This window comes from Branchiostoma lanceolatum, chromosome 1, assembly GCF_035083965.1.
Source record: "Branchiostoma lanceolatum isolate klBraLanc5 chromosome 1, klBraLanc5.hap2, whole genome shotgun sequence".
Classification (NCBI taxonomy): domain Eukaryota; kingdom Metazoa; phylum Chordata; class Leptocardii; order Amphioxiformes; family Branchiostomatidae; genus Branchiostoma; species Branchiostoma lanceolatum.
The window spans coordinates 23480053-23495577 of record NC_089722.1 but is presented as its reverse complement, the minus strand read 5'-3'; the positions used below and the strand labels follow the sequence as shown (position 1 = coordinate 23495577).

Below are 15525 nucleotides of genomic sequence, written 5' to 3'. Positions count from 1 at the left end.
CAGAATGACACAACGTTAGATTCTGTAAAAACTCACAGACGAAACTTATAGACGTTTCTGAAAAACTACTTTGCATATTTGTGACCACACAAGAGTGTTTTCAAAATGGCGGCTTCCGGGTATGTTGGCGGGAATTCAAACTTTTAAAGAGCAGAACAACACGCCGAAAAACAGGTAAACGTCCAGTCTTATTCTCAGCAACACATTAAGAGAGTAGTTTGAAGTTAGCTGAAAATTTAATGGCTTGAATGAGCCCAGAACCAGAAACCGTGGGCAAGACTGTCAAAATCATGGGAACCTGGGGAGGGGGGCGGAGCTGGATAAATTTGGTTACCCTTCTCAATTTGTTGCCCTGCCGCGCGCAGAATAATGTGCTGCGAGTATGTCATGCCAGGACGGCAGGAGCACATTCATAATTATTCCAAAATTTGCCATTGCTAGAAATATAAGCTCCTTGGGTACACCGTAGAATGGCAGGCACAATGTTCATAATTTGCATCATTGAACCTTGCATCATACATGTAATACGCTTATGTGTTTTTATACAAATTTATTCATATGTAACCATGTATTTATTTACATTTACATGTTAGGTCAGACACGGTGATACTGTCAGTGCCACCATGAGTAGAATAAAGGATGGTGCTGGGCCCTCAACCAGTGGACATGGCAACACTCGGCCCCCTCCTAGAACAACAACTGTAAGCATATAAACCCTTACGTGTACAAAATACAGATAGGTAATGTAACGTTATATCAAAGAACGTTTAGACATTAGGAACTAGTGGTGTAAGTGATAAATAGGCAATTATATGTATATCAAAGAATGTTTTTAACTAGTACTGTAGATGTTAAACCGGATAGTGAGTGCGTGAGTGTATAACTATAAGTGATACGTTAAACTCGACATGTTGAATTACCTATATTCTTGTATGTAGGTTAATTCATTTGTATCCACTTGTTTGCATGTACATGTACATGTACATGTATAGTTGTAGAAGACCTTACGGAAATTGCTGTACTTGCTATTGTTGTGTGAATAAAGATTGTTGCATATAATCCGATATGTCTTGATGAAAATACACCGGTATCCAATTCGGCGTCACCTTGTCTATTCAAAAAGTAGTTGACTCAATTTGAGTCCTGACAAATGCTGTTTCTACATGTGTCAGGGTCGGACCTACGAGTACACAAAGCTGAGTGATGTGAAAGTCAGGACAACAGTGAACTTATATGCAGCTGTCAAGTTCTTCAAGCCACCATTTCCGTCAAGAGGAACAGGTAAGTCACACAGAATGAAATAAGCTTGTCTCGCTAATAAACGTTACTGTTCTCTGTTCAACAAGTTAACACACCAGCTTTGCAGGCACACTGCGACGTCAGGCTGTATCACACCAAACAAGTAAATAACGTCTAAGTACAATTTTATCTGACTTCATTTGATATTTGATGTCTTAAAAGGCCCCTACTGTATTTGAGATTTTGACAAGGCATGTTCAATGAGCTACATTAGGTTAAGGAAAGAAGAAGTTCATAAAGACCTCAATTTTTGTAAAATTATTACTGAATTCTTTGGCTCTTTCTTGTGTTTTTCATTACCAGTGTAAGTTGCTACTGGCTAGTGTGGCTACAAGCATGTTTGACATGTTGTATAACATTATAACTTGTACCATTTCAAATGTTTGTGGAATCCCTGTTTCTATATGCCATCTCTCAGATTACTGTATGGTGGCTAAACTTGTCGACCCATCTGTGGGGAACCTTGATGAGGGACTGAAGTGCTTGTTCTTTGCCAAGGAAGAATCCACCCTTCCGCAGATTCAGTCAGTTGGGGACATTGTCAGGATACACAGGCTTAAGGTGAAGGGTATCTTTTGTTATGGAGGGTTAACTGTTAACCTTCTCCCTGCTTCCCAACCCACTCACTAGTACAAATGTTGCGCAGATGACCGAAGATGATGATGATGATGATGACGACTGTTATCCCAAAAGCTTAGCACGAAGAAGGTTAACAATAGATTAGCACAGTTAAATGACTGTCCCATTTATATTTCATAAGTAGAAGAAAGGAATGAAAACATTTGTTTTTCATTGTCTCTTTCATTTTGATTTTCTGAACACCATAATTTTAGGATTCCTGACTTAAATTATAAATTACCTGTCTGTCCCCTCCCTTTCAGACCCTTTTCACTGAGTAGAAATATTGGTGCTAACATGGCAGTTGACTTAAATACTACCTACCACATGTATATATCTATATCAATTTGTTGTGTCTTATAATTAAGAAAGTCCAATATTCCTTGCACAGGTTGACAACTTTAAAGACACACCCCAAGGTAACAAGGGTCCAGGGTTCTCCTGTCTAGTGTTTGATGGCAGACAGGGCGCCCCAACCAATCCTCGCAGCGACTCGCAAAACTTCACCTTTGGACCTAAAGATGAAGCTAAGGTATTATCACTTCTCATATATAAAGTTTTAAAAAGGCAGTTAGATATTTTACAACTCTGTTGTCATCTTGACCTCTTGCTAGATTTTCACTTCATCAGATAGAGAGAACTGATGCATGTCCGTTTCTATGATCAGGTGTTGGAGCTCCGCCAGTGGGTTTCTCTGACCCCAGAGTTGAATGTGATGAGTAGTGACCCCCCAACCTTCGCTGATGTCACGGAGGGAGAGTACTATGATCTGTCCTGCCAGGTACAGTTTTATCACCTCTTTGTGCTTTATTGTACCGCATGAGCTCTAACACAGCAAACAATAGAGGATACTGTAAATCTTGAAATGTTTGCAGTGGTTTTATTTTCTCGGTGACCTCTCCACCCTGAATACATGACACTACAAATATTCACCTCCCATACTAGTGTACTACAGAATTGATTCAAGTTTAACTGCAAACTTAAAACATCACAAAAACCTCTTTTCCCATTGTATTAAGAAAATTGATGAATAAATGAATTTGCACTAACCTCAGATCCCAAGGTCATTTACAACAATTTTATTGAGCTTTGAACAAAGGTGAATGTTAGAAATATACATTTTAAATACATGGTTTTGTCTCCTCCTGTCCAGATTGTGTCCATGGCCAGAGTTGATGAGAAATGTGTACTGTTCCAGGTCTGGGATGGCACCATACCAGCAGAGTAATCAATTTCAATATTATATCTTTAGTTCTTGTTTTAAACATGGCAGGTCCTCCAGTATTGTAAGCAACACTATCCTAGAATATGGTATGCCCGCACAACAATACACATACATAAGGAGCATGCATGTAAAACATTCAGAAAAGTACAAAATCTCCTTGGTACATGTAACAAAACATTGAAATCCAAATGGTTGAGACCAATACCATAATAACTGTCCTGGTCTCTATCAGTTTTCGGTTTCTTTGAAGTCTACCAACATAGACAAACCTTCATGAGAAATAAAGACTGTTTTTCGTTAATGTTGTTAATTATGTTATAAAATTTCTCTTCCTTCAGACCCTTCAGAAAGGCTGACCTTCACGACCTTTCCCTGGACCAGAAAGCTGACTTAGCCCAGAAGGTCAAAGGTTACCTGGTGGATGTGTTCATCTTTGACAACCATGTGCCAACTGCTCTTAGATTTAAGGTCAGACAATATTTAATGTTGTTAGGAAGCTGCACACATTTATGTTCCATCATGTTTTGTGAGTTGTTTGTATTGCATTTTTAAAAGCAGAGTGCCACCATGACATACATGTACACCAACTCTGTACTTGTACTGAAATGTTAAGTAAGTAATGTTTTCTGCACTTCTGCCAATATGATTTAAGTGTTATTTTTAAACACATAGTCTAGCAAATTCAAATGTGTTTGAATGTTGAGAGAAATGATAAATCTCACCTGTGATGCAAGCACCTTTTGTGGTCTGTGAAAGTGCATACTCTTCATAGTACACATTTTTACATTTTTTATTACTTAACGTTTTATATTTTGTCCTCTATCATGTAGCCTGGAGACTTTGTTAGAATCAACAACCTGCATGTTGCAAAGTACAAGCCCCCAGACAACGAGGCCGGACCGTCTGCTCAACTGGTGGAATTTGTAGTACACAAGGGGACATCATACGGACGGGGTCTCACAACGCTCTCCTCAGATCACCCCAACCTACAGGACTTGAAGAGGTTTGCTTGTTGTTGTTTGTTTCATATTGCACTTATTTGAAATTGATTATGATTATAAGAACAACTGATGGTTTTGACAATAGATTATATAAAAATATAGCCCAGTAATATCAAACTTTATAGGAAAAACAGTTTTCTTAAATGTTGACATCTGTTTCCAACAGTGTTATGAAGCAAGTCATAGATAGAAGTACCACCACAGGAGTATCTACAAGTGAACAAGATGACGCTGCTGTCCATGGCCCTGTAAAAAAGGCTAGAACTGGAGAAACTTCAGATAAGAGTGATGGCTTGCTATTGGAGAGGGGCAGTAATGTACCAGAGGTGAATAGCAATGCACAAGAAGGGAACAGCATGGCTCAACAGGGGGATAGCAATGTACAGCAAGGGGATCACATGCCTCAAGAGGGGGACAGCAATCCACAGGGAAGAGACAATACTGTGCAGCAAGGAGGTAGCATGGCACAAGGGAACAATGCTGCACAGGAGAGGAATAGCAATGTGCATGAAACAAACAGTAACAGGAAAGAGAAGAACAGCATTGTGCCAGCGGAGGGCAGCTTTGCTAGCAGCTCTAACAGCACTGACAGACGGTGCCTACAGGAAACAGGGACAGGTGGGTTAACATTTTTTTTGATGAAAATTGTGAAAATGCTATCAAAAGGTGATTTTAGTTGGGCATTGTGATCATTTATGGTAGTCTCAGTAGTCTCAGAGAAATTAAATTTTTTGCATGTACTTATGTAGAGCTGATATCTTGGCTAAAAAGGTAAAATCCATGTCTTTTCAGAGTTTCTTATTCAATTTTTTTTTACATTCTCCCATAGTTAAACTGGCTTGTTCATATGTTGGTGCCCTAACCCTTTCTGGGTTCACAGTGACATCTGCATGAGACTTTTGACCATGTTTTTTCCTGTAGTAATCACAGGCCATCATCATATCAAGGTGACGCCGATCCACGCCGTGTTGACTCACTACACTCCGTTTAAGTTCCGCTTGAGGGCACAGCTGGTGGACTACAGTCCGAGGGACGTCCGGGAGTTCTGCTGCCTCTTCTGTTATACCTGTAACTATTGGTAAGGACTGGAAATTCAATTTGTAAAGTTGTCTATATATGAATGTTCTTTTGTATGTCGTGCGTTAACATCTGTGTGTGTGTGTGTTTGTTTGTTTGTTGATGTAAGAATGTTTTTGTTTGGTACATTATAGGACAACATTGAAAATGACAAGCAATATGTAATTATGACTTTTTGACATTCCAATCTGCAAATTTCACCAGCCAACATCTTTCTTTCACTCAGTATAGAGATTCCATCTTCATTGAAACGGAACGATTTTCAAGAGGAAGGAAGGGAGAGCTCAAACAGTAGTTTTCCTTGTCTTCGATGTAAGAAAACACAGTCCAGATATGTCAATACGGGTAAGCACTTTTAGATTTTCAAACACAAACTATTGTAACAGTACATCTGTGCCTTAATTAGCTTAACTTAATTAGCTTTTTTGCATATTGTAAGTTATTCTAAAGCACATCTGTATTTGAAAAATAAACACATAAATTGTTATGTATAGTATCTACTTCACATGATGTTTATCTTTTAAATGTATTTCGGCTATTAGACAATATTGTCATTATTGACAATATTAGCCAAAATTCATGAGTTATTGAATTGAATTTTATTGAATTGAATTGAATTGTCAGCTAATTTTAGCTGCAGCCTTCCTCTGGGTCATACTATTCATAGATAATCGTAATCACTTTGCTGGGACATGTGACGATATATGGACACAGGATGTCAGCAACTGTTCAAAAGTGCCTGGAAGTATATACTTTGTAACAAGTCAAAAGGTGCAATAATCACAAGCAGGGCTGTTATCTTATTACTATAGATTCTGCTGTCATCCCCACCATGAAGTACATCTATATTGTAAAGTTCACCTTGGATGATGGGACAGGGTTGCTGGAGGCTCACATGTGGAAGGAGCATGCTGTAAGTATAGTTCACCTCAACACAGGTCTACATTCTAATGTTATTTGTTACATTATCACAGTTCATTGTTGATTGATACTATGACAGCCCAAAACAACAAAAAGAGAGAGTGACTTTGCATACCAGTGCTAAAGCATAATAGTAGTGTACCTTTGTAAAAATGTGAGCTGTCACAAAGCTGCATTATTTTGTCAAATGAAAAATTAAAGCAGATGATTTAGGGGCCAAATGATTGTACTTTTTGAAGATACTGATACTAGTAGTGTATTATTTAATACATCTTTGTACATTTATCAAGCCAAGAGTACACTTATCAGTCTGTGTCTTTCTGTGGTATTTCAGGAGGCGTTTTTCAAAGACCTGCCACCGTGCAACTTGTACCAACATCATGACGACAGACAGGTTTGTTTATTTGTGTTTATCTAGACTATGTGTGTGAGTGTACAAACTGATTTGACACTCCTTAAGATGGTTGGTGGTTGTAGGATACAAACACCCCAAAGCTACATGTATATGTACAATAGACATAAACAAAGTGCAGTGGACCACTGAGAGATTGCTGCCTTTTCTAAGTAGTATGTAAGTCTTGTGAGCAGCAATAGTCATGATTTGAACCCTCAGCCTCTAGGTTCATCAACACATGTTCTACTTTGCTGTACTCACTGCAGGTGCTGTCTGAATACATGCAGCAGCTGTGTCCAGGTGCTGCCAGTCAGACAGCTGCACCCTGGATGGAATGCTGCATCATGTCTTACACTGTGAAGGACTCTGGCCCGGCCTTGTACCAGATCTTTGACACCACACTCGCACTGGAAGCAGCTTAGACTTTGAAGTGATGAAACTTTCTGTTGCAGAAGCTGAATTTGTAGTCTTCGGGGAAATCATGACTATGTAAAATCAAGTTGGCATGTTCTTAGAAATCTTCCACCCAGCTTTTGTATTGAAAGCTACACATGTTGCTATGGTGGTATTTCAATGTGGTCAAATTATAAAAAAAAAAGCACAGTCTGTAGACATCTCTCTCCAGGATGTACTATGTACAGACTCCAGCTGTCACAGTATGGTGACCCCTAGCCCTCTAAGTGTGTTGAAGACTTCTTCTGGGACATATCTCTGGTACCACCAGGTTGGGTCTGGTCCTGTGGTGACCAGTTTTAGAAGATCTGTTTTTACAAGACGTATTATTTATTCATTTATTGTTTACCTCAGGGTCAACACATACAAATATATAAAAAAAGAACAAAAATAACTAAGGTATGTACTATAACTACTTAAAAACTGGCTCTATCAAGCGGCCTGTTACGGTGGGCGCACCAAATGACAGTATCAAACTCAGTATTAGACTCCCACATAGGTGGACGTATACTACATGTATTTTCTGTGCATTATATGTACATGCCCAACCTCTCCTGTATTTAGTATTGTATCCAAAGTGACCTACAAGGTTACAGCAATTGTTACAACTGAAAACTATGTGCAAATTTTATAATACAGATGTCTTGTGGTTGGTTATTGTTTTAATCATGGAATTAAAAATGTATTGTTACTAGTACTCATGTGTTTTAGGAGTTGTTTCTTTTTAGCTTTCTTGTTTGCTTGTATCATATAGCTGGTAAACTGCCTCAAGATGTAACACCATTTTTGTTAAGTTAGTACAAGTGCAAGCTACCCAAAACTGGACTGAACCACGTCGTTCCAAAGTTTGACTGAAGAGGCCTGCATTACATAGAGCGCAATCAGCTGTTTTAACACACAGCGGTCCTGGTCTGGAATGACGTCATCAGGCCTCCTGACGTGTGCGGGTCGCACGCTGACTCCTGGTGTGCCGATGAAACTTGATACACGAGTCTCCGACTGGTCTTATCCGCAGTGTAACGAACCAGGAACAAAGAAAGATAACGCTCAAATCTCCCCTGAACTGATAGAATTAAATGGCACACCAGCATGCCAATGTACACGTACGCTACACACAGCCAATGGCACTATTTACACAGAAAACGCGTGTGTAAATCAATCGGGCCAATGCCGACACGGCGCAGGTGAGGTGTGGTCAGTATCACACTGGGTATGCTGCTGAGGTGTATAAACATAATGGCCATAATGAGGCCTCCACTCTTTCGTATCATTATCACCTATAGAACCTGTTGTCAATTATCATTGCGTTACACCATCCAACGCTTAATGAAGTACCCTGTTCGAATAGAAAGGTTCTACTTGCTTTTGTCAACTCATATTTTACACCCAGGCACCTATCGCGGGTCATGATGGCAATATATCATATCATGTATGTGACGGTCCCTTGAAAGCGACCGTAAATTACGTTGTAAAAGTTTATTTCTTTGTGTAATGTTATACAAGTATCGTTTATATTGCTCTGAAATAGTGGTAGACTCTACCGTCTTTTATTCTTCACAAATACATGTTTTCCCTCAATCTTTCTATTTTCTCCTGGTCTTTAGGTCTCATAATCACTCATACCTACCATTATTAATCTAACCAGACGTCTTATTAAGACAACAACAGAGGAGGCGCAAACAGACAGAAAAGACCAAGACCTCGAAACAGCAAGAGGAGAAGGCAAAAGGTATGGTGATCATCCCTTACATCAAAGGAGTCACAGAACCACTGGAAAGGATGTTCAGGAAACACAATGTAGCCACTGCGGTCAGGCCAAAAACAACTCTAAGGAGCCTGTTGGTACATCCCAAGGACAAGGTGGATGACCTAGCCAAAACAGACTGTGTATACAAGGTCCCATGCGCAAGCTGTGAAGAAGTATACATTGGGGAAACAGGCAGGACCCTTGGAACTAGGCTCAAGGAACATCAAAAGGAAGCTACCGACAGTGATGCGGTCAAGTACACTAGATCCCAGAAAAGACAAGCACAACAAGAAGAGAGGAAATCTGCAATCTCGGACCATGTTGCTAGAAACAACTGTGTCATTGACTGGGAGGGAGCCAAAGTTATAGACAGGGAGGACAACAGACGCATTCGTTGGATCAAGGAGACAGTATGGATTAGGAAGTCATCACCAGTGATGAACCGAGACGAGGGGGGATACAAGCTCAGCCACGTTTGGGATTACGTTCTCGCCGCAAAAGCGCCACCTACATCGGCTACTTATAGCGGTGAGAAGCAGTACTCCAGTCAGAAGCTCTGAAGAAGGTGTCTGACAGACACCGAAACGTCAGCAGGTGAGAATTACCGGTTGTGTAAAAAGAATCTCCAATACTCCGTCTTATTAAGGTTTGAACCTTTCTAACAAATTGGATTTCCATCATCCTCACTCGCACTGTCACTGCAAGAACGTCTGGGGGAGAAAAATTGCGTGGAAATAATCTGCTCAACAATACCGCGATCGGCGAGCCCAAATGTTCTGAACTTTCAACATAAAGGCGACCGCACATTAACCTTTTCCTAACGTAGAATTTCAATTAAACCCAGAGTAAGTAATAACTAAAAAGCCCTCCGAGTTCTGTTGTAGAATTACACTCCATTGACGATAACCTTTCATTTGACACTTCGCAATTGTAAATGGTGTCATTTTGCATAACTCATGAAAAGATGTTCCGTCATGCATGCTAATTCATACAGATGTGGTGAAAACTGTATGATATTTAAAAACGTCCACCGCGACGATCGTACACGTATTTACTACGAATCTTCGCGTCAAACAAAGGATTTCAACCGCGCTCATGTTTTTGTATCCAAACCACATTGCCACAGAAATTATAATACTTCTTCCTCCCTTTGTTTTAGAGGGGTTGGATTAAGCGGAAGTGGAGAGGTTGATCTAATTTTAGAAGCGGAAGTCTGCTCTCGTGCCCGGGACCCGCAACTTCCCGCTCACAAAATGTCACGTTATCTGTGAGCAGACAATAGAACCTTCATTAACGTGATTACAAAGAGGCGTATAAATGACAAGAGAAGTACGGTAAAGGCCAGAGGCGTGCAGATCAGTGGGAGTCTGTGAGCAGGTGAGGATCCGGACGCGTGGAAAAGTGTCATCAAAAACTTGGAAGAAAACATGCCAGTAGCAGGAGGGGAAACAAAGGAGAGAGGGGACAACGAGGAGAACTTAGAGTACGTACAATCTATATAATATTTTTTTGGTATTGACGTGGTATCTTTTTAGGTTAGCGACTTTTTTCTGCTTTGTGTGTGTATAATGATGTCATAAGGACCGTTACATTACAGCTAGCTGCCCCGGGGAAAAATAACGGTGACGGAACGAGACGGTCATAAATTAGGAACGTTTAGAAGTAAACACCAACCCCCCTTTGACATTTGTGTTTTTAAGTACATCAAAGGAACCTAATGTGAAATTTCGTTTGACCGCTTAGGTTTGATTTCTCTCCTGATGAAACGTGGTGTTGGATTGATGTGGACGTTGTAACGTTTGACCGTCTATTGTAAGAATGGCATCTTTCCAGGTGATTAAGGGACTACTTCAAATCTCTACCAATAAGAAGATTAGGAGTGTATGTACATACCACATAATGAGAGGAATAGAATGGGATCTGACAAAAGTACAAGTTCAAGCACCTTAAGGTAAAATTAGGTCCGACGGGAAGCAATATTCGCACCGTAACTGAGCCAATATAATATGTATGCCAGTGTAGTACTGCTACACCTTTGTTCAAGTAAAAAGTCATGTTGATGTAATAGTTGCATCACAAGGTTATTTAATTTTTTCGGACGGGTTTCGAACGTTTGTGGCCGAAGATTGAAGCTTTCTCTATGAGTTCCGTTCTCATTTAATAGTTCTGGACGCTACCCTTGGGCCTATCGAGCGAATGAAACCGAACTGAAGCCTATAAAACATTCCAATGAAAAATACCTAGACACGGGGCCTGACCATCAAACCTTGCTGGACGACCTAATTAATCAGGCCTAGGCGGAAACTAAGGAACAGCATATACATAATTAGATATTTTTATAGGTCAAAGCAGCACACCCCATCAAGCCTATGACCGAGGCTACATTTCAGTGCAGTATTCCCCTCTGCTTGTTGATCCGTGTAGTACGTCCCACCAAGCCTGTGACCGAAACTAAAAGACATGTTGTTTAGCATGGAACGGAACACGGAACTAAAAGATGTGTTGAGCAGTAAGCCTGTGACCGAGGCTACAGATGATGACGTATCAGACTAATCCCGTTGTTTGTAGTTCGTGCCGCACGTATCAGCAGCCTTATCTCTTCCCACAGGGAGACCGTTAATGAAGTTCTGGACATCCATCCCACCCAGCTGCAGTGTGGCGGCTGTAGCAAGAGCATTTCCGACAGATACTTCCTCAAGGTTAGAGCTTCTCTTTGTCTTTTATAGTCCTAAGGCCATGTTGATTTGATTATATGGATGGCATCCGGGCGCACATCAATTTTCGTCCATTTCCGCACACCAAAAAAGTTTTCTACATACTGTAAACCATGCAAAGCAGCTGTAAAATTAGCAAATGTACGCCGTAAATTGCAAAAAGATATTTCGGAAAACGGATACTAATGTCTAGAATACCAAACTCAAAGAAGAAGATGTGAAAGACCAAAAATGAACATTCCATTCTCTGTGTGTTAAGTCATCTGTTCAACGATCTTGACCACGTAGATTTGGTAATGAAGGCATTTTTTTACAATTTTATTTTATTCGCACGCATCAGTTTTGGGGATCCCAGAGGATCAAAATCAACATGGCCTAACCCTCTCCCGAGAAGGTTGCGTATTACCTAGCATTGGTTAATACGGGTTAACGTTTGTTTCTCAAGAAGTGGTGTGGTCCTAAGAACAAATGGTCTGATTTTAGAAAAGTGCTTAATCCTACTTTAGGGAATATTTCAGGATCATTGCCGACGCGGCCCTTATGACTTCAATTAGAATTGATAAATCGTTTCATCCTGCCTTCATTCTGGAGAAAAATAGTTATGATTTTACAATTAATTCGAAAATACTACAATACTTTACTGTTTGTAATTATGTTTACTGTTTGTGACTTAGATTCAATACCAGTATGGAATGATGGCCACATGTCACGGTACAAAAGAGACGCCCAGTGGCTAAATGAAATATTGCAGTATGTACAATGGATTGATCATGACTCGCCCTTAGGTAGGTAGGTAGTTGCGGGGTGACATACCCTTTCGTTGGCTGAAACAAGACGGGGATGGAGGATGTGCCAGGTCCCCCGTCCGGGTGAATAGTGTAAATCACCGAATTTGGAACATTTCTAGCAAGGTAGTGAGAGCCGAATACACTCTGGAAACATAAGTATACCTGGCGACACAGTTAAACTCATAAACTGGTTACATACTGCAGTATTTCAGCTAGCCGCAAGGCGTCTCTTCTGAACTGTGTCAACCGCACCAGGGTCTGTTAAACAGCACCGGTGTCATACTGCAGTAATTCGCCCAGCCGTAAGGTGTCTCTTCTGAACCGTGTCAACAGCACAAGACTCTGTTGAATAGACCGTTTGCAGATGACTGCCACAATTGTTGCCGTGGTTCACTCTTTTGTAATTTTTCAGGCGATGGACGAGTATTGGCACGAAGACTGCCTGTCCTGTGATCTGTGTGGGTGCAGACTGGGGGAGGTGGGCAGACATCTGTACAGCAAATATGGCAGGAAACTCTGCAAGAGAGACTACCTAAGGTACATGCACGACAGATGGAGCTTTACATACCAAACGTTGCCATTATTATTATTTCATTGTACCATAAGATTGTGTGATTGTACAACAGTGAATTAGCTTTGATGTTCCAAGGAAAAAAATGAAAAGGTGATCCTAGTTCAATGGTGCAAACTATATAATGTTATGTTATGTTATGTCTGTTTCTTATGTCATAGTAACTTTGAAAACATATCTTAAGATGAACTTCATAGATATCATATTTCCATTCGTTCCTGACAGTCCCTTCACCGCAAAGCTTTATTTTATTCTCACGGATTCTGATTATGTACACATTATCCATCAGACACGACTTTTGGATTTTTTCCAGGTTGTTCGGGAAAGATGGAATCTGTTGCGCATGCGGAAAGCGAATCCGGGCGTACGAAATGATGATGAGGTCGCTTGACAAGGTATATATATTCTTATGATTATAGTTATGGGTTTTTCTCAAGATACACTCGACAAGGTAGCTAAAGGCCCGATTATGTAAATTGTTATATCATTATGATTATAGCTATGCGTTTTCCACAAGATAATGGCGTTATCTTCATGAGATCAATTTCCTTTCGGGGGGGGGGGACGATTTTTTGTTCTTTATACATGTAACACATAAACATTGAAGATCCAAACGTCTGCTTGGAGATTGCCTCCTAGTAACACTTCGATGTTTCATCTCTATTGAAGTTCCGCGTGTTTCTTCATCTTGCAGGTGTTTCACCTGGACTGTTTTAAGTGCTTCACCTGCAATAAGAACTTCTGCGTGGGAGACAAGTACGTCGTGATGGAGAACACCATCTTCTGCGATAACGACATTCCAGAGTTCAGAGAGCTGATTTCAGACGACTAAGATTTCTTCTTGACTGTGTAACATAACCTCCATAGCAGGCTCTCTGAGCCTTTGTTTAGGCTTATGATACACTTACGGGCCTCATGGTTACGGACTGGCTGCACAAACGACCCAGTACAAAAAGAGGTCATCAGAAAAAAGTGTATAATAAGCCCCAAAAAAGGCCAGGAGGGCCTGTTACGGAGGCTAGTCCAACACGTTACACATAAAATTGATCCAAATGTCAAACGTATACTATGTACTAATAATGTAGGGATTACAGTACATTCTTAACACTAACGACGCTTGGAGGTACAGAGTTAGAGCTCCTATGCTATCCAACGACAATTTATCCTTTGTATAATACTTGTAAAGTAGATGTTCTTAACTATGAACATAGAATTTTAGAAAGGAAATTGCTGGATAAAATCTTTTATCTTTTGAGCTTTCATTGTTGTATACAGTACGTATGTAAAGCGTTGTTGTGACATGTAGATATGCCGTATATATATTGTGTATAGATATGTTGCTGCGGCATATGATTAATGATAACTACTACTACGTAAAAATATGAATAATCTCTTGAATCTCAGTGATAACGAAGGTCATAACAATGATTGAACACACAGACCATAAGTAGGATATCTTTTTTCAGGCAATCATGTTTTATTGCACCGTTTAAGTGATCCTCAAACCTTACGGCATTTTGTAAGGATAATTTGTTCATCGAAAGCTGTAGATATGATTTCTACAGCTTTCGAAATATGAACAATAAATCATGTATCATTGCTACATTATCAAAAAAATGAATAAGATATCAGGAAGAATGTTGTGGTTATGGTCGTATGTCATTGTTATATGATTTTGTGGTCTTATATCCAGATACCTATCATAAAAGCTGATGAACAGTCAAGTAAAAGGCCAAAGGTGTCAAAGGAAATCGGATAATATCATAATATCATAAATTCATAAATTCATAAATTCATAAATTCATAATATCATAATATCATAATATCATAATATCATAATATCATAATATCATGATATCATAATCTCATAATATCATAATATCATAATATCATAATATCATGATATCATAATATCACAAATAATATCATAATATCATAATATCATTATATCATAATATCACAATATCATAATATCATAATATCATGATATCATAATATCACAAATAATATCATAATATCATAATATCATAATATCACAAATTCATAATATTATAATATCATAATATCATAATATCATGATATAATGATATCATAATATCATAATATCATAATATCATAATATAATAATATCACAATATCATAATATCATGATGTCATGATATCATAATATCACAAATTCATAATATTATAATATCATAATATCATAATATTATGATTATTATATTAATATCATAATATCATAATATCATTATATCATAATATCATAATATCATAATATCATAATATCACAATATCATCATATCATCATATCATCATATCACAAATTCATCATATCACAATATCATAATATCATACTATCATAATATCATAATATCACAAATTCATAATATCATAATTTCATAATATCATAATATCATTATATCATAATATCATAATATCATGATATCATAATATCACAAATAATATCATAATATCATAATATCATAATATCGTGATATCATAATATCACAAATTCATAATATTATAATATCATAATATCATAATATCACAATATCATAATATCATGATGTCATAATATCATAATATCACAATATCATCATATCATAATATCATAATATCACAAATTCATCATATCACAATATCATAATATCATACTATCATAATATCATACTATCACAAATTCATAATATCATAATTTCATAATATCATAATATCAT

The 15525-nt window shown here is 38.6% G+C and overlaps 2 protein-coding genes across 2 annotated transcripts; both read left to right on the top strand.

The window, feature by feature from the left end:
* Positions 1-84: 84 nt before the first annotated feature.
* On the top strand, positions 85-7685 carry LOC136442660 (protection of telomeres protein 1-like). Its single transcript, XM_066439608.1, has 15 exons — positions 85-174; positions 594-701; positions 1173-1281; positions 1718-1860; positions 2309-2449; positions 2585-2698; positions 3071-3141; positions 3481-3610; positions 3973-4145; positions 4310-4761; positions 5065-5221; positions 5447-5565; positions 6033-6133; positions 6476-6535; positions 6802-7685. Exons 2-15 carry the CDS (start codon positions 624-626, stop codon positions 6955-6957), a joined length of 2004 nt encoding a protein of 667 aa, XP_066295705.1. The 5' UTR covers positions 85-174; positions 594-623; the 3' UTR covers positions 6958-7685.
* A 2267-nt stretch (positions 7686-9952) lies between these two features.
* LOC136442649 (rhombotin-2-like) lies at positions 9953-14527 on the top strand. The gene is made up of 5 exons (XM_066439597.1): positions 9953-10218; positions 11344-11434; positions 12650-12774; positions 13122-13203; positions 13503-14527. Exons 1-5 carry the CDS (start codon positions 10163-10165, stop codon positions 13638-13640), a joined length of 492 nt encoding a protein of 163 aa, XP_066295694.1. The 5' UTR covers positions 9953-10162; the 3' UTR covers positions 13641-14527.
* The last annotated feature ends 998 nt before the right edge of the window (positions 14528-15525 follow it).